The sequence below is a fragment of the Tamandua tetradactyla genome, chromosome 4 (assembly GCF_023851605.1).
Source record: "Tamandua tetradactyla isolate mTamTet1 chromosome 4, mTamTet1.pri, whole genome shotgun sequence".
NCBI classification, from domain to species: Eukaryota; Metazoa; Chordata; class Mammalia; order Pilosa; family Myrmecophagidae; genus Tamandua; species Tamandua tetradactyla.
The window spans coordinates 48,408,643-48,428,482 of NC_135330.1; the positions used below are offsets into that span (position 1 = coordinate 48,408,643).

The 19,840-nt window shown below is 36.0% G+C and overlaps 1 protein-coding gene and 1 long non-coding RNA gene across 2 annotated transcripts in view; one reads left to right on the forward strand and one right to left on the reverse strand.

Moving 5' to 3' along the window:
• Positions 1-19,840, reverse strand: part of LOC143680778 (uncharacterized) — a 56,438-nt gene that overhangs the window by 24,348 nt on the left and 12,250 nt on the right. The gene's annotated exons all lie outside the window — the stretch shown is intronic.
• The window catches only part of RGS13 (regulator of G protein signaling 13), a 28,239-nt gene continuing 13,451 nt past the window's right edge, over positions 5,053-19,840 (forward strand). The window contains exons 1-3 of the mRNA XM_077157270.1: positions 5,053-5,270; positions 12,804-12,872; positions 16,107-16,168. Of these exons, the coding sequence (XP_077013385.1) occupies positions 12,808-12,872; positions 16,107-16,168 (127 nt within the window). The 5' untranslated portion in view covers positions 5,053-5,270; positions 12,804-12,807. The remainder of the gene's footprint in view (positions 5,271-12,803; positions 12,873-16,106; positions 16,169-19,840) is intronic.

A 19,840-nucleotide genomic window follows, 5' to 3' on the forward strand; every position in this document is an offset into this window, starting at 1 on the left:
GACATAGGAAAACTTTTACAATATAATCCTTCTTCCAAAACTCACCACACAATTTTTTTATGTAAGTGAAAATTGGTTACTAAGAACGGTGAGGATAGCTTTTTTTTTTTTTTATGAATTGTGTTATAAAGGGAATACATTTGTTCATTCTAAAAACATTGAGTATCCATTGTGCCAGCCATAGTGCTTATACACTCTAGTGCACATGTGAGAAAAGTGCACTTGAAGCCTGCGTGAGGAAGGCGGGCGATTCCTTTGGTAATGGAAGAAGGGACATGCAAGCTAAGCCTGAGCTTCATAGCCTTTTAGGTACCTCCTGCCAGCTGGTGGAGGAGCCTATTTCTTCTCAAGTTACCCTTGTCTCTGAGTGACTACTCAGCCATCTACTTCCCTGAGTCCCTGCACTACACAGAGGTCTCCATGAATGGATGGCATCTGAAGTATTCACCACCATTCACCATTGTTCTGGGATGGCTTTGTTTCAAGAAAAGGTCAACGCATTTTTACATAGTGGTCTGCAGAAGAGCCATTTTACTCTCTGAGTTGAAAAGAAAAAAAAAGCAAGAAATGTGGCACAGGTTTGTTGGATCTGTCCTAGTTCGCAGAAAATCCATTTACCTTATAAATGACAGCAAGGAAAGGCTTGTGTAAGGATAAGGACAGTGAATTGATTAGGTGATGAGACTCCAGAAAAAGCCTCAACTTTGTAACCACATATCATGGGCCCCTGAATGTTCAAGGCATTCCTCCCTTCAAGAAACAAATAATGGTGTTTTTCATCTGTGATAACAAGGAAATGACAAAGTTCCAGTTTCCTTAATATTTCATTGCATTTGGTTTCATTGGAAAATTAATTTTACATAATTTCACAGAAAAGAAAATATGGGATATGACAGACAAGACAGGTAGGTATCTTGGAAGATCATCTCACTCCTGGACACTTCAAAAATGCTAGGAAAAAAATATCCACTTTATATGCATGGTTTAGTTTACACACACAAAAAAAGGAAATCCCCAAGGGCCAAAAACAGAGGGAGGACAAAACCAGAGAGTAAGCTAGCATTTAAGGTATAGTCGAACTCAACATTTACTCATCTCAGTTACCCAGAGTTCTGGATTATAAGAACATTTGCAAGCCAGAAAACAAGGTTGTGCTAAATGGGAAACTGAGCCAAAGACCCTGAAAACACTACACCCTTAGTGAAATTGTGTAAACAAGAAAAGCTGGTTACCTGCAAAGATTGATGACAAGGAAACATGTTATGTTCAGCATAATACTGGACCTGTGGTGCCGTAACCCCCAACCCAAGGAAAGAACAAGGCAGACCTGGGTTAGAAGTACCTGGGTTGCCTGACAGAGCCTATGCAAATCTTCAGAGGGATAAACCCTCAACCCAGTTCTCAGCATTTTCCACAGTTTATATAATGCAAATGTACACCAGCATTAACAAAAAAACCTAGTGGACACAGCCCAGTCAAAATTTAGCAACCGTGGGCTGTCCCTTTTTTTCCAGGAAAAGAACATCGCTTTTGTAGCTGTATTAACGTTGTCTGACATACATGAGGGGAAAAATGAGAATCTGATCTCTTGGAAATTAGTTGGGAAGGACAGGATGAGTCAACTAAGTGCTCGGAAGAAAGAGGGACTAAGCACGGGTGCTGTTACTTATTAAAGTTGGAGGTCAGAAACCTGAGAACACACTGACTTCCTGAGAAGTCTAAAAGAATGGATTGAGAGCAGCTGTCAAGTGGAAAACTAAGAATGCCTGTGATTATATTTTACAGACTGGCAGGGCCACAGCTATAATTAAAGGCCCCTTTAAAATAAGTCATTTGAGTAAATGTGGAAAAAACTGGTAGCTAGTTTTAATTACTATTTAAGTGTGTTTTCTGCCAGCAACAGTGTCAGGTGCTCAGTAATCTGTTTCTGATTTGAGTTCTCACTATCTTTTTGGCTCACACAAATCAGAAGCCAAAGTTAGATTATTTCTAGTCAACAGCCAGCCAGAGGGGACCAGGCAAGGAAATGAGTCACATCTCTGGGCTGCAGAATTTTAGACCACACTATCAGACATGAGCATTGAGTCTATGAAAACAGAATGAGGCTGCTCTGCTAAGGTACAGTAAGGGTAGGAAATGCGAGCAGAGAGCAACGAGTGGAAAGACTAAGGGGGTCAGATCAAGAGTTCAAGGAAAGCGGGGACGGACTCCAATCATCTCGACACAATGGGTTCAGGTGGAACATGGGAAAACAGAGAAGCATAGATGGCAAATGGGCTTCCCAAAATACAAGTCATGTACATACGTTCACTCCAGGAGGGGTCACAGCTCTTATTTCATAGTGTAAAGAATATCCTCATAAAGAAAACAATGATGAGTCAAACTACTCAGTGTCTTATAGCATGGGAGAACTCATATCACTCAATTTTTTACAAATGACTACAATGATATGTGGAATTCACGTATCAGTTTTTTTGGTAAAAACTCTCTAAATCTTTGTGAATAAAGACTAGAGTAAAATAATTTGTAAAAATTCCTTTAATGAAGGAATGTATAGCTAAAATAATTGCTTTTTAGGAGATTGTGTTAGAGACTAAGAAGGCAGTCACTAAGGTATTGTCTCTAATGGCTCATTCCAATATATATTTTTTATTTTACCTTCTTGCATTGCTGAGCAGGAACTATAAGAGTTTAATGCAGCACCTAAGTGTTAGAAAAACAATAGTAATTTTTTCATTATTTATTACTTAGCCACTGAATTTTTAGCGAAAGGAAATGGAAACATATTCTAAATGACTTTAAATAACAGATGTATATGGCTAGAAATAATAGCCAATATGATTATAAAATGTGGCTTGGAAAGAAATAAACTTCTTCAATAGGATAGAAAATCAAAGTGTAGTTTGTACTCATCTAAAGAAACTCCCCCTAGCATTAAGGGTAGTAACTATTCCATTACTTTCACATGAAAATAAAAACATGAGCACAGCTAAACTGCTGCCCACTGGGCACTTGTCCCTGAATAATCCGCCATATCTAAGAGTTTAATTAGCTTCTAGAATAATTGAAAAGTGCCACCTAATTAACCAAACCAAAGGCAGCAATTATATAATATAAATGAGATGCACTGAAAAGATAGGGCTTCTTTTGTAATATCTAATATTTCATCATTCTGTTTCTTATAGAGAAGTTCATTTTGAATTATAACCACACTGGAATATTAAATTTTCTCTAATTTGTACGTTTGAAATTGTGTTTCTTTGGACTTATTTTGGTTGATATAGAAATAGAGTGGAAGTGCTCAGGCATGAGCAGATTTCAAGTTTATGAGAGAGACACGGCCTGACAAAGTAAAGGACATTCCCACGCTACCCCCAATGAAAGGATAATGATCTTATTACCTGCCCTGACCTGATACCTTTGGATTGAGATGGTCCTCTATGTACCAAGGATTACATTGCTCTTACCCAATTAAATGAAGCTGGCCTACCTTTGAACGGGAAAATAAAAATGCTTAGAAATCTGCTCCAGACAGCTACTCTTTGCTTTGGACTTCCCCTAGTACTGCCCTTCACCTACCCAATTCTGTTACTCTTCACTCCTTGGCTTCTTTGTTTCTCAGCTTTGTTGGATATGTATTTCTGGATGCAACTTTTATCCTTGGGAAGAGGCTGATGTTTTGTTCTGTTAAGCAGATATTGAAATCGTCACTCCTGTAGGGTATTACTTCCAGACTCTTCTTGACATCTCCTTGCACCCAAACCATGAGAAAGGGGGCTCAGCACCAAAATAACCCTGAATCCCAGGCACAAAGCCAGGAGAGACCTGACAACCCAAATGTCCTGAAGTGGGGAAGGCGGTTGGACAACTAGTAACCAGAAAAAATGAGTGCCCTAGAGAACTACTCGGGCCCTCTCAACTGTCCCAATGAGCACTCTTTACTTCCTGCATCACTGCTACATCTACCCAGCTTCTTATTTTCTTAAGTTGCCTATCTTCTCTAGCCCCCAAATTTTCCCTTAGCCTGGACAGATTCAATTTCGCTGGCTTTGAGCCTCAAATCATTAAAGATATGTAGGAGTGCTCTACCTCATTGGCTCCTAAATCTTTCAAGAAATAATCAGTCACATTCTGATCTTATTTTCTAATGTTTTATTCAAACATTCCCCAACCTCCCACTCCACCCATCTCTTTCTCCCATATATATACACACACAAACAGTTAGATTACATACAGGGCAATAATCTCACTATACTCTGCATTCATTAGACAATAACCAGAGCATCATATTCAATTCAGATTTTAGAGCATGAGGGAGAATCAAGAAACTGCACCTTATAAGACCAGTTGGAGGAACTAGAAAGTTTTAACAGAAAAAAGAAGAGCCTTTTCTAAGTCATTCAGTTGCAGCAATTGAATTGCCCAGTAATTTGATAATTTCCAACTTTTCTAATATATTTTTTAAGAAGTTGTGGGTTAAGAGATAAATTGTGGAAAAAAAGACAGAGTTCCCATATACCACCCTATTATTAACATTATGCATTAGTGTGGCACCTTTGTTACAATTGATGAAAGAATATTAGCATAATTTTACTATTAACAAGAGCCCATTGCTTACATTAGGATCCACTGTTTGTGTTTTACAGTTCTATTGGTTTTTTAAAAAGATTTATTCAGGAGCATATATATAACTGAAATTTCCCCTTTTGACCACAGTCAAATATATAATTCAATGCTGTTAATTACATTCATAATGTTGTGCTACCAAAACTTTAAAGTTCTCAATAATTTGATAGCAAGTGTTTGTAGTGTTGCCTACTTATTCGTATTCAATTCTCTTTCTCTTTTTAGATGGATTTTTCTTAGGACCATACAGTTTCTAAAAGTAGAAAATTGAATTGTTTTGGAAAAGAAAGTTTGAATATTACGTCAAAGACTTCATAGAGTTACTGCTTCCAATCATGTGGTCACTTCAGATGGTCCAATAATGTTAGATAAGACCTCTTTATCAGCAATGCATGGGTGTCCCACAGCACTACTTTCCATATTCAACAAAACCTCTCTTTGCATAGATACCTGTGTGTAAAAACAGAGCATTCACCTAGAGACCAGAGTGCCATAGCAGGCAATTATAGAGACAGTAAAGTCCCTTTCTGCCAGGAAAAATAAAATGCTGGATGTCTCATGGAATTTCAGAACCTGATTTCAAAAGGATCATTATCAGGAAGAAATAAAACTTAGCATGGTGGGCTGCGCCACAGGATATATTTGTAAGTATGTGACTATGAAATAGTTGACAAATATAAGAATGTTGGCTTGATAAAACTGATTGGTGGACGCTGATTTCAAAAGCATTACTGCTAGAAGTACTTGCAGTATCTCGTGTAAGGAAAAAAAATAGAAGTAAACACATATTTGTCTGACCTAGGTTTTTAATGCTTAAAATTAAACTCACAGAGACCCTGTCTATAAATGAAGATTCTAAATTTAGTAATAAAGGAAATACTACAGTTTTAGGGTATTATGATCTTTAGTTGCATGTTTTTCTGCATGTTTGTGTGTGTATATCTGTTTAGATAGAGACATTGTGAATCAGACATTCCAGAATTGTTTGTTTCAAAAATCATGCATTACCAAATGATTACTTTCATCATTTTACTGGACATGTTGATTCCAGTTGTGGAATGTAAGGTTTATCTGAAGCACTGTTGCCGTTCACTTTTTGGAATGTCATCCTTTGTGTTATGCCTAAGAACAACTATCCACAAATTGCTTCCTTTTAAAAATGACAAGACTTTGTGTGCTCTGGCAATCAAAATTTTACTTAGATGTAAATTGCTCCAGGTTTTTCTAAATTTTATGACCTGTTACTTTATAAAATAAATGCATTTAAATACAATATGTTATATTTATCATAAACTGTATATATAAACAGAATTTACTGATTGCCTAACAGGATAATAAAAAAAATATGTGAAAAGGTTAGATTTAATAAAACCCATTTCTTTTCATATTGCTTTGAGAAAGATTTAATTTAAACGCTGGAGGAAATGAACCTATTTCTGGCTAATGCATATCTAGCATAATTCATCGTTAATGCATTTATAAACTACTCCAAGAATTATATTCTATACAGGAAATATATTCTTGCTTGCAAATAATTATAAGGAGAAAACATTGGAACAAAAGTAATTACGGAGATCTGAACTTGTTCTAAATATTTTATATTTAGATTGTAAAAGTGCACATTAATTTTACCAAGAGAACATTGAAAAATAAAATGAATAGGCAAATAGTTATGTAATGTCACATAATTACTTAAGATAAACAAATGTTTAAAGAAAAATCAATGGAAAAATACAAATAAAAGGTATAGGATTTTTTATAACATCAATTCAGGAAATTAACAAAATTCTAGATAAGGAGGTAAATACAAAATACGGATAGGCATAATCCAATATTTATGAAGTAGAAAATGTATTTACCTAAAACTTAACGCAGCATGGACAATGGTGGCACAGCGGCAGAGTTCTTGCCTGCCGCGTTGGAGGTCTGGGTTCGATTCCCGGTGCCTGCCCATGCAAAAAACAAAGCAAAGCCAAAAAACCTGAAGGCAGATTATTTGTAGAAATCCTTGCCAAATATGCGTTCTCCAGCACACAATAATCTTTTCATTTTTGTTTGTTCTCGATATTTTATTTTTAGGTCAATGGAATATTTCCACATATACCACCAATATGAGAAAATAATGATTGTTTTTTATTTGAGGCTTGGTGATATTTTCCACAATTTAAATCAGCTCTATATTTTATCAATTTAGGTCATTTTTTTGTTGAAAACTCTTTTTTTGTCAAATATACAATTGTAGTTCTATAAAATCTTTGAAGTCAATTTTTATTTTGATTAGGATCATGTGGACTCTGGTTTGAAGAGTAAAAATTAACTGAAGATATCCTTAGTTGGATTTAATTCTAAACACTAAACTTATGTTTATTAATTAGGGTATTTTAATAAAAATATTAATCTTGAATTTTCAAAAAATTTAGAATTTACCCTTTCTGTAATTACCAAAAATATTTCTTGAAAGTTCTCAACTAAAAATGTGAAAGGGTTTCACTTTTCCATTCTATATTTTGTTATTAAACGGTAGATGCCAGATGTAGCACTTAACGTTAATTATTGTGGGATACATGATTGCGATATATCTGGTTATTTTGGCAATTTTTCACGACTGAATTGTGCTTTCTTCATTTTGTCAAATAAAATTTCAAAAGCTGCCTTGTCTCTTCTCATTTTAGGGCATGAGACTTTTTTTTCTCCTTTTTTTTTTTTATACATGGGCAGGCACCGGGAATCAAACCTGGGTCCTCTGGCATTCCAGGCAAGTGTTCTTGCCTGCTGAGCCACCATGGCCCAGGGCATGAGAATTTTAATTTCTATTCCTCCATCTGCTTCACATTGCTTTGAAATATTTTGTTTCGTTTTGTTTTTTCCCTCCTTGTTTAATCTCCTTTACCCTTCATGTTTAGAACTTGAGTCCCATTACTATAAATTTAGTACTGGGTATAATAAGCTCAGGTGATTGGTCAATATCATCTTTCAACCTGAAGCTCAGTTAAATGTTCATGAAATAATCTCTTTGTTTCAGTGTAGACGGCATTATAAGACATGATGTTTTGCAATATTCCAGCAAAGTAGCGATGCATGGTAATAGTGAATCCAATGGTAATGAATGGTGTGAAGCACAGGTATGCGGGCAGACATCCTGTTCCACATGTCTTAGAAAACAGGCAGCAGGCGCCAGGCACTGGGCAATGGCCTGGGAGCAGAACTCCAGTCCCTGGGACAGCATCCAACAAAGTCTTTATTTCATAAGGGATTAAAAAAACAGACAACTTCATAAAACAACACTATTTTGTGATCTATTTCATGCATAATACATCTTGTACATAATTCAGTCACCATTTCATTTAATGGTTAATGCTCTCATTTTCTGTAATTTGTTGTATTGTTAATGGATATATGAAATTACATTCTACATATATTCCATGACTGGATAAACCTGTAAATATTTGACTTAGAATACTAAATAACTACTTGCACATGGTTATCAAATAACATTTGAAGAGAGTCTTTCAGAGAATGTATAGTCTAGTAGGAGTACTTTAAGTCAATAATAGAAATAACATTATATATTTATATTTATATTATATTCATATATTCATATTTCAATCCCTTTCCAGTGCACCCAATTAATGAGTACTTTGGGGCAGAGAACCTCCCATGAATCTGTCACATAGCTGAACGCAAGGTTGCTGCTGGTCAACAGAGCATGTTTGTGAGAATAGAAAAAAGTAGCCTTTCCTCTACATGTCTGAAGTGACTGTGGGGGCCCACAGCTTGGTCAGCAGAGCATGGGTTGGATTTCAGCCTCCTCTCTCCCTCTGGTCTAGACATCTCTGTAGAGGGGACAGCCTACATAATCACTTCTAAGGGGAAGCTCTGGCCGGACTGTTGTCTCATCCCTTCTCTTCCAGCAATCAGGCCATCTAAGCTCTTCTGGCCAAAGGAATCCCTTCTGGTGGTCCCATGTCATCATTATTACACACATGCCCAGCTTTTGTAACTGAATCCCTGTAACAGATCCAGCTAATTCTATAGCTGGGACCCCAGTTCCTAATATAATGTTGGAACAACACAGATATAGGAAGAGAGGAACAACAAAAATGAAGAGAACGGGGATTTGCAGGAAATATGCTGATATGTTGTAGAATGGATAAGGTTAACTGAGAAAACTTGTAGAGACTGAGGTGAAATTTTAACAGAGTAAGGAATGCAGTGTAACAAAATGTGTGCTTCCTGTGCATACAAAAAAAAGAAAAAAAAGCTTAGGAAACATTTCCCGAGTTACAGAATGCAAGAAACTAAAGGAAGATAAGATTAATTGGAATGGAAAGTTTTCATATGCATGCATTTTTTTCTAATCTTCATGGTTCTATTTTAGAGAAAAGGAGACTCAGAATCTGAGAGTTTAGTTAATATGCCCAAGGCCACAAAGCTAATAAGGGCCTACACTTACGCACATGTCTGTTTGGCTGTAGAGCCCAGAACTATTTTAATATACTCTGTCATATCTCAGGGGCTTTGGGAACCCCCTAAACTCTAGTTCATCCAGAAATTACTTTACCTATGCTGTGCTTCTGACATCAAGTGTTGCATACTAAGACTGTTCTCCTTTTGCCAAACAGGTCTACATATAAAAGATGACCTGTAATTAGATATATATATATATATATATATATATATATATATATACACTTGAGTTAATATATATATATATATATATACACTTGAGTTACAGGAGTCACCAAAAAAAATGGGGAAAATACATACACAGAGCCCCAGTTGATTAGCGGGGAAATAATGAGATACAAGAACTATTGTTAAATGTAGAGGGTAGGAGAGACCTTAAGGGCTAGTAGAAAAGTTGACTTGTTAAACTGATAGAAAAACATATAAAGTCAGTAGGCTCTTTTCCATTCTCCTGCTTAGAAGATTAAACAGAGAGCTACTGGTAACTTGCATATTATAGGTGATCACAGAAATGAGGAAACATATGAATTTAGTTCAGGGTCCAATTATACACAGGATCAGGTACAGACAGCCAGTCAATGTAGCAGATTTCTTAGCTTCAATTATTTCAGTGTCATTCATTCTACGTCGGAATTATATTTTTAGAGCACTATTATTATTTTCATCACACTGCTGTTTAAAGGCCTCAATGAATTACTAGTTTTAGCCGAATAGAGACCAATATCTTTAGCCTTGCATTGAAGGCCATCCAGAAACTAGTTCCACATGCACAACATCTTTTTTTTTTCCCCATTCATTCAATACCGCGCTGGTTTGAAATGCACAACATCTTTTTGATAAACTCTCCCTTTTGCTTAAACTGGCTTGAATCTATACTTGAAGTCAAAAGGGTCCTAATTAATGAATTAACCTATTACTCTTCCACTTTGTTCCTCTGTGTACATATATATTTAACTCCCCAAATCCTTGGTCCTTTCACTTACAATACAGATCCACAGAGAAAATGAAGTCCATCAGGCCACACTCCCATAAATTTGTATCCCCAAACCTTCACATATGCCTGGATCTGCACCCATAGTTTCCCTGCCCCTTTCAATAGCAAGGAAACATTAAGTTCTCCCTCTACTCCCACTACTCCAATGTCCCAACCCCAATATACTGAATTCTAGCCTTCCTGCTTTCTAAAGATTTTCATTCTATTGACTTTCCCTGTTCTCCCATATCTTCAGCATCTCTCCACGGTCAACATTTCCCAACTCCAGGTCCTGTCAGTCACATTGTAGTCTTTACGGACAATGCCCCACCCCAGAGATGTATGGTCCAGAATAGTCAACTGCATAGTACTGCCTCTCTCTCAATTAAATCATTCTGTCATCAGCTAAGAAAAAGAAAGAAAAAAAAAGAAGGAAGGACGGAAGGAAGGAAGGATGGAAGGAAGGATGGAAGGAAAGAAGGGAGGGAGGGAGGGAGGGAGGGAGGAAAGAAGGAGAGAGATGAATAAGTACAGGAAGTCCTGTACAAATGGCCCTATATTTAAATTTCCTCTCCTCCCTCCCTCTTATTTCTGCACTTACTGCTCCACTGAACCCATTCTCACCAATGTTACTGATGATCTTCTTGTTAATAAGTCTGATGGATATTTTTCCATCCCTTTGCTCTCTTAAGTTCTTCCAACCCCTTAACACTCATTTAGCCACTCTTCCTTTAAAAAATTCATTCCTTGATTTCTATGACTCCATATTATACTGATTTTCTTCCTCTTTCTTGTTTTACCTCTTAAATGATCATATTCTTCACTCATCTCTCTTTGACCATCTGCTTTTCTCAGTCCATACTGTCCTCATGGACCATTTCATCTACTCCTTTATGAAAATTGCCCCATTGCACAAGGTAGAAATGTACCAGTCATTTCTAATAGGTTCCTCTTCTTTTTTATTTATTCCTTATGATTTCTATGTCCAATCAATCATTTAGTCTTATGCATTCTGCTTCATTACATCTAAATTTTCTCTTCTTCTAACTACATTGCTACTACTCAAACTTAGGCTACTATTTTTTCTTGCACAGACTATAGAAAACTTTTCCTACAGTTTCTGAACTGGCCTTTCTCTAAATTATTTCTACATTATCCTTCTAAAACATAGATACAATTATTTCATTTCCCTCCTTGAAATCTCTGAGTGATTCCCACTGTCTTTAAGATAAAATAAGCTGTTTAAAATCACTTCTTATTATCTGGCCTGAGCTTAACTCCATTATTAGTAGTAACAGTAATATTAGTGGTATTATTAGTAGTAATAGTAATAGTAGTCTATGAAGTTTATCTAGTGTTGTTTTGTGTTTTTTAAATTTTATATAAAGACATCATAATGTACATAGCATTTGTTCGTAAACTTTATTTTTATTCCATACTATCTTTTTCAGCTAATTAATGCCCACACATATGAATCTAGGTAATTCATTCTCATTGCTATATTCTATTATAAATGCATAGTACTTTTAACCATTCACCTATTGATGAAAATTTATATTGTTTCTATTTTTTTCTTATAAATAATGTTGCAATGAACATTTTTTAGTATGGTTATCAGTTCAAGCTTGACTTTTCAGGCTTTTCCCTCAGCTCTCTCCCTGTCATACTCTAGATTCCTGCTGTAACTAAATTCCTTTCATTTCCTCAACCAGGACATGACCCTTTGCCTCCTGATGTGTTCACATGCTGCTGCTCTCCCTTTCAGCAGTGCACACCTGCATATCTTTTAGATTCTACCTCTTCTGTTACTTTACAGGTAAAAGCCCCCAGTCTGGTTAGATTCATCTCCTATGTGTTCTCAGAGGCTCCTGGACTTCCTGTATAAAAATCTCCATCAAATGTCTTTCAATTGTCACTGAGGACAGGCGGAGGAGAGACAGGTTCTATGTAAATTACCATCAGCCAGTATTTGGCACCTAACGTGCTCAACAGAATGAATGAATTGATAAAGACTGATAAAAAAGCTCTCTGTTTATTCTTAATAATTCATTATATATAAGTGTGTGATACTCAACTATTACTAGCTTTCATTATGAAGTGTGAATTTAATTAATAATAATACAATTTTTAGCTGTTTTCTCAAAGTCTTGAGCTTAAAATCATCTGCGACATGTATTGTTGTACAAAGGTGCCTGGACTAAATAAACCCTACCTGAATTTTAGGGTCAGAATTAGTGTCCTGAGTGGGTAAAACCGGTAAGCAACACCCCTCTCAGAATTCTTCCTTAGTGAGGCTTATTTTTTATTTGGCTATATATACATTAAAAAAAGTATAAAGAGGCAAATTATTGTTTAACAGATTAAAAAAGCTTTCTAGAAATAAGAATTATCCAAAAAGGGAAGCCCTAGGAGTTGGTAAATTCATTGTCAGTGGGCCCCAAATGGAAAGATCTTTTCAGAGATTATATTTTTTTAAATGCCGTGGTTTGATGCATACGTGAGCCAGATGAGTGCGCAAGTCATTTATAACTCCAAGCACCTATTTTCCCATCAAACGCTGAGAGATGAATCATTTTACACTCCTTTCTCCTTTCTACCCCTGACAGTGATTATAATCCATCAACTTCAAGAACCTATCCTTATTTTTTGATTTATAATTTTGTGTGCTCTTTAAAAATTGACTCTAGCTAACCATTTTTAATGACTAAATTATAATGTTTATGCTGTATTTCTTTAGAAAGATGAGCAGACGGACTTGTTGGATTTGTAAGATGTGCAGAGATAACTCTAAGAGGCCCCCTTCAAAGTAAGCAGCATATAAATTCTATGGTCATTGTTAAGTATATTTATCACATGCTAAACAGGTGTGTATTTATACAACTGCTATGTTCATATATTTTGTTCAAAAAGTAAAAATGGCATTTACACATAAGCAATTCCACCAGAAGCACAATCATGGACTTCTGAACTTTTTTAATTCAGATCACATGTACCCTTCCTATTAAGTCAAGGATTTTCCATGCATTATCTCAGTTTTCATTATTCGTGGCTTACTTCTGAGAATTCAGCCAGTTAAGTGTCTTTAGAGTGTTTATTATGAATCCAAATTATTAGATTTTTTTTAAAAGTTTTACATGAAAATATTATCACATTTCTAACCCTCCAAATACAAAGTGCCGGAAATATGCATCACTAGATAGAGGAGGAGAGACTGGAAGGGTAACAAAATGCTTAGCAAGCCCCCAGGTCTCTTCAACACCCTGCCACACCTAAACTTAGAAAGGAGCAGTGACTCTACTAAAATGGAAAGTGCAAAGTCTAAAAAAGACATCAAACCATTTGACCAGATTTGCTCACCTCAAGGGACTCCTAAAGTGAAGAAAGCACTTACTTTAATAGTGAATGAATAATCTGGTCTATTACAGGACCTCAATTCTGGTCACATCTATCTCCCAAGTCAGAGCTGCTAGCATGTATTTTCCTGCCCTGCAGTACTAAAATGGCCGGCAATGTTTGCAGGTACCGTGTGGTCGTAGCGTGGGGAAGAACAGAGTATGACCCAAAGCTCAGCATTTTAAAGGACCAGCTGAGGTTGCTAAACTGCACAGATGTGTCTAAGGATGAAGACATGAAAGGCTGAACTGGGATCAGCTTCTTTCTTGTTTGATGGCTTTCTACAGAGTGTCCACATCAGGGCTTGCACTTCTGGCTACCTGATGGTAGACTCACTATTAGGTTAGGGGAAGGCCAAGGAAAGAGAATTCACATAGCAGCCATTTGACAGATGCTGTATATTCACTACCTAATTTAATTTTCATGATCCTTTAGAGACAGATGTATTATTAACCCCATTTCATAAGTAATAAAACTAGGGCTTGGATTTCAAGTAATACCAAAAACTTATAAATATCGCACTGGGCTTAGAAACAAGAACTGTCAGACCAAACACTCTTCATTCCTCATTCCATGTCATGATGTCTCAAAATGCTCCCACATCTGATCGGTAACCATCACCTATATGTCCAGAAGAAAAGAGGGAGTACAAAACAGGGGAATTTTGTCAGGAAAACTGGTTTAGGTGGGAAGACAAAGATGTTTAGAATGATTCTGATAGGGGATCTGTATAGCCATGGGATAGCATGAAACTTGGAGAATGTTCAGAGAAAACCACAAGCAAAAGTAGGGTTAAACCAAAAACATTGCACAACTTGACCTCCAGCCGTGATTAAGTCAATCACAATCTCTCTCCATAAAGCTCATAAATCCTAGAGGCAAAGGAATTCTTTTACCAATAATTACCAATTCCTGTTTTTAAACTAAGACAGGACAGTGATGGCATCTTCACACAGATTGTACGCTTGATTCTTTCCCATGTATCAGGAATGTGTGGAACAGATAGAGACACAATATACCTTGTCTAGCACTTTCCATTTCGCTGGATTGAAAAGGTTATTTTAGGAGGCTGTTCTAATAGTTCTAACAAGAGAAAAGAACAGTGAGTCAGATATCATTTCATGGAAATGTTTTTTGAAAGCCATCTAAACAGCAGAATCCTGTTAAGCCTCAGTATTGATGCAAACAGCCCATCTAAAACTAGCAGGATCCATCCGAATTTTTTGAAAACAAAACATATTTGATCTTTTCAGGACTCCCAATATTGTTCCATGTTCTGTATTGCTTTTTAACCTCTTTATCTAATCTTCGTTCATTGTGTTAAGTACCTGCTAATTCTCACGGCTGTTCCTTGAGCACCAATTATTAGGCCAACTAAAACAGGTATAACCAATGGGCAGTGCTGGCTTGCATCTTTAACTGTCTGTGATTACATTCAGCTTTGAGAATTGGAAAATTAAGAATGCAGTGCAAATGAATGACAATAAACGCATTGACTAATTTTTTTTAAATAGAGAAAATGCAATCATTTATCTCTGAGCATACATCATCATTTGCCCACTCACCCCACCAAGCCCCAAAATGCACAGAAAAAGATTCCCTAATGTCAGGATCTTTTGCAAATATTTTCTAAATGGCAAATGGTACTGTTTATACTTTTCAGGTCGAAAACAACTTGACATGTTTTTCACAGTAATAAAATTTAAAACCTTCAATATGTAAAAAAAATTTAAGCAAATAACAAAGCAAGAAGATAACCATACATAACAGATACATATAAGATTACTAACTCTATTAATGAGTGCATACAAAAAGATGTTGTAGATAAACTCCAAGATCCAATACACGAATGAGCAAATACATTGTTGTTTGGCAGAAGAACATAATGGCATAATGCTTATTTTAACAGCAATTTGAATCAAGAACCTTCAAAATGCATCCTTTTTACCCATTTTGAGTTCACTTTCGCTAATCACCTGAGGAATTATCCTATCTAGGTGGGCATGGCAAGTCTTAATCACATTGGGACTACGTTGGGTTTTAATGTTGAAAAATGAGAAATAATCAAAATGTTAATTGAGAATAATTATGTAAACTATGAAATACCACATTGTAGACTACTCCACAGTTCCTACAAATGATTGAGACTATAAATGATTATATATTTATAATTATAATGCTATAAATTATTATTAAAACATTTATAATGCCATATAAACCTGCTTATAAAACGGAAATCTACACACATAAAGGATACACACATGGTTAAATTATTTCTTGATTAAGAACACAAAGGCACATACAACAAAAAGACTAAAACATAACTACATCAACATATTGACAGTGATAATTTGGGAATATGGAGATTATAGGACTATGGTTCTTTATCTTTTCAAAAATCATTCTATCATATCTTCCAAATGTCACGTAATGAAATTTTTTTTTAATTTTTCATGTTTTTAAAAACTTATAAAGTAAAAGAAAATGTAAAAGATCACAGGAAGATAAAAAAAGTTCCATCCTAAACTTACACAAATGAACTGTAATTATATTTTTGCATTATTTTCAGGATAGCATATTTCTATTCAATCCTGCAAAACCTTGAGGTCTTTGTACTACTGTCACACACCTTTGTTTCTTTTCAAAGCCTTACTTTGGAGGAAGTGTTGCAGTGGGCCCAGTCTTTCGAAAAGTTGATGGCTACAAAATGTAAGTATTACGTGCATGCCTTCTTTGAATTACTAGCCAGTTTCCTTCTTAAGGTTAAAAAAAAAGGAGCCCTAGATGATGAAAGCCTGCTGCTTTTCTCACAGCCTTTTAGATGACAGCTGCCATAGTTAAAAAGAAGAAAACCTGAAAATAGTTTATCTTGTCAGCCACAATTGTTTTCTCTAGTGTTAACAGGAACAAGATTAGTCACTGTGAACATTTATTCTTCACGAGTCTATGTGCAAAATCTCTTGGAAAATATGCTTAAATAGTAGCACATACTGAAAACCACTGTCTTATATTGGCCTTCTAAATTCAGAATGAGAAAAAAGAAAAGAACAATTTGCTGTTTTTCATGCCTTCAAAAAGTTTTAACAAATTTGAGTCTTGGTGTTCTAAAGCTCTCCTCAGAATCTGTCTCTAACTTTACTGGTGTCTGATTCAAGTGTCCAAACCACGAGAGCACGTATTGCTGCACATAAGTGCCAACATGCAGACGGCATAAAGGAAAGACAGTCATTGTGGTGGTGAGGGAGCTAAACCACAGACCTAATGCAAGAAATAGGAAGCTCAAGCATTCATATGAGCAGCAAATTGGGTCTGAAGAAGGAAATTGGGAGATTGTGTCTGTTTTACAATTGCCTCTCAATGAGCTATGGTTATTACTTTGATGTTCCTTAGAATTTGCAGTTTAGCATGCCCATATGCAAGTAAAACAAAATGCAGAAATTGATAAATACAAGACAGATGTAAAAAAGAATGAACGTATTCTTCCGTTTGCTGAATTTGGTACTTTTTTTTTGGATCGGGAATTTTCTTGGATCTCTCAAATGTTTTATAATTTGGATTCATAAACCTATAATTTTATTTGAGATCCCCAGTTAACCTCTCTGTGAATGCTTCTTTACAGCCCATGACTGTAGAAGGCAAGTTGACTGAGCTACATAAATGTATCATTGAGTGAGGCATGTTAGTGGTTATTCTGGACAGGTTCCTTCAATTCCTCCTGGGGAGGGCCATACTCTTGGGCTGCCTGCCTTCCCTGACTCAAGTGCCTGTGGTCTCTGTTCTCTCTTTGATGTAGCCTGGCTCAGAGGCCAATGACAGGAAGCACTGAACCCTGGCTACTCCTACAGAAATATCTTAATCAGTCATTCTGACAGTTGCTTCATGGCCTTCTTCCTAGTACTGGGATCTACACCTGCAGGCTTGGGTCACTGCTTGACCTCCACCTTCTGTCACTGGCCTATCTGGTGATCATTCGGAGTTGTAGTTGATTTCTTTGATCCCCATGCCATTGCCTTCACTTTCCTCAGAGTTTGTGATCGAGGTTGCCAGCATGATGGTGAATTTTTAAAAGATATTATTTTGTTCAATTCTAGGACAGAAGAATGGCAAAACAAGGCAAAGCTGTATCTTTAGTCTGCCATATTGATCCTCTGCTAATAGCTTGGAGTTGTCTCCCAATCCGCTGTCATCCTTCCTTTGCAGTATTTCCAGATCAGTCTCCCTCTTAGAGCTTCATATTCTTCATCTATACAATAGGAGTAACATCACTATCATTTCAGCATAGTTGTGTAGGTTAGATAAAAACACCTAACCCAATGCCTGATACAGGTAAGCACACAATAATTTGCAGTTATTTTTATTACTGGAGAGCTCATGTCTCTGAACATTACTTTTTTTTCACCACTGCCTACCAAATAATCCAAAATCTCTAACTGGTTATTCAGAGCTCTTTGTATCCTAATAGCAATGTACTTTCCCCCCCAATATACCTTTAAAATTGTATCTATTTTCTACTCTCCTGCTCCAGACTCTTGTTCAAGGACCTCTCAGCTTCCTCTGCCTACTCTGGTCAAAATCCTACCCATTCTTGGAAGTCAAATCCAAATTCCACTTTTTCCATGAAACAGCTTGGAAGTATTTATTCCTCCTTCTTCTATTTTGTAGTATAATTCTTCACTTCGCTTTTAATTACAGCTATTTTGAGCTTTTGGCTTTTTTCCACAGTCATATTTTCATTAGATTGTAAATTCCTTAAGAGCAAAAATTCCTCTCATTGACCTTTCATCCCCCTGATAAACTAAAACTGTGCTTTGTACCTAATGGCCATACAGTGAATGCTCGATGAATAAATACAAGACAAACATTAGCAAGGTAACATCAAAACACCAAGCCATGTTACATGAGTTTCTGTGTCAGTCCTGGAGGCCTCCTAAACAAAATGAATAAAGTTAATTACTTGGCAAAGATCTCTCATGGGAGCCTATCCAGGATTAGCATTTTAGAGAGCTAGTATCATGAGAATAATCAATGACTACAAAAAAGATGGGGACAGGAAGACAGCATAATGTTCTTTATAAAAGCCAGCAAAAAGAAGGTAAGAATCTTGCCAGAAATTGCACTTCTAAGAAGTTTATGTAAAAAGTCAACAATCACATAATAAAAACTTAATAACACAAATCACTCTATGGCCCCTCCAACCAGAATGTTAAAACTAAGAATACAAATATTAAGCAAACCAGAAAATAAAAGTGTGCTTATATTAACCAAGACACTAGTAAAATGCTTCCTAGAGCTAAGATATGGAGTTGTCTATTTTTACATAGATTAAAAGACTGTTTCTAAGAGCATGTAGTTCAAAAATCTACGTGGGGAAGAAATGCGTTAGTCTGGATCTCAGTAGATGAGCAGGACATGTTTTCAGGAGATCATTAAGTAACAGTCATTACAATACAATTATATTTAGCTTCCTTGTGGGGAAGAGGAAAACAAAAAAGCCATCAATTTGAGAATAGGGCTATGGCAAAATTCAGATGTTAATTAGATATTAAGAAAGTTAATAATCTAGATGCATTCTAGATGTTATTTAATGGTACATTACTAACAAACAAGTTTAAAGACTGGTTCATTTAAAAAAATAATGTGCCTTAGTTCAATATTCATTCAATAAATATTTATTAATAGGTACCAGGGAATATGCTTGGAAAAAAATTCATGTGGCCATGTGACACCTAAAACAACACAGACAAAAATGTTTTTCAAAAACTGAAAATCCCCAAGAAGAAAACAGGGAAGCTTGCCATTCATGTCACATTCAGGTAAGGCAGAAAATAATGATCAAAGCAGCTGCTAGTAACACCCTCAAAGGGAATTCCAAAGGGAAGACAAACACATACTTTGGGAAAAAAAAAAGCCTTTAACACAATTTTCACTGAAGACCACAAAAGAAGCTGACTGGTAAGATTACTTTAACTGATAAAAAGAACTTTTAGAAGAAGTAAGGATGCTAAAGATAATCGGGTACTTATTTCAATGAAGAAATGTGGTGTACAGAACTCCCCATGATTTGGTATGAAAGCCAGTCTCATTTAAAAAGCTCCACAATGAATTAAGCAGAAAGCGCACAGCAAAATTTGCAAGTCTAAAGATGGCAGAAAGCTAAACATCAGAAAGACACTCAGGACAGGCATTTTAAATTATTTAAATGAACAAAAATGTAGCACTATATTTTTAAATAGTCCAGGCAAAAGTGTCAGAGCTATTAATCATCTCCTCATAAAAATACCTGAAAATAACCAAAGATTTTTGCTTGAAAAGATGTTGATCCAAAATATGACTCTGCACCCTCCAAAAGTCATCAAGGTGGTACGCATCCCCAAGGTGAAT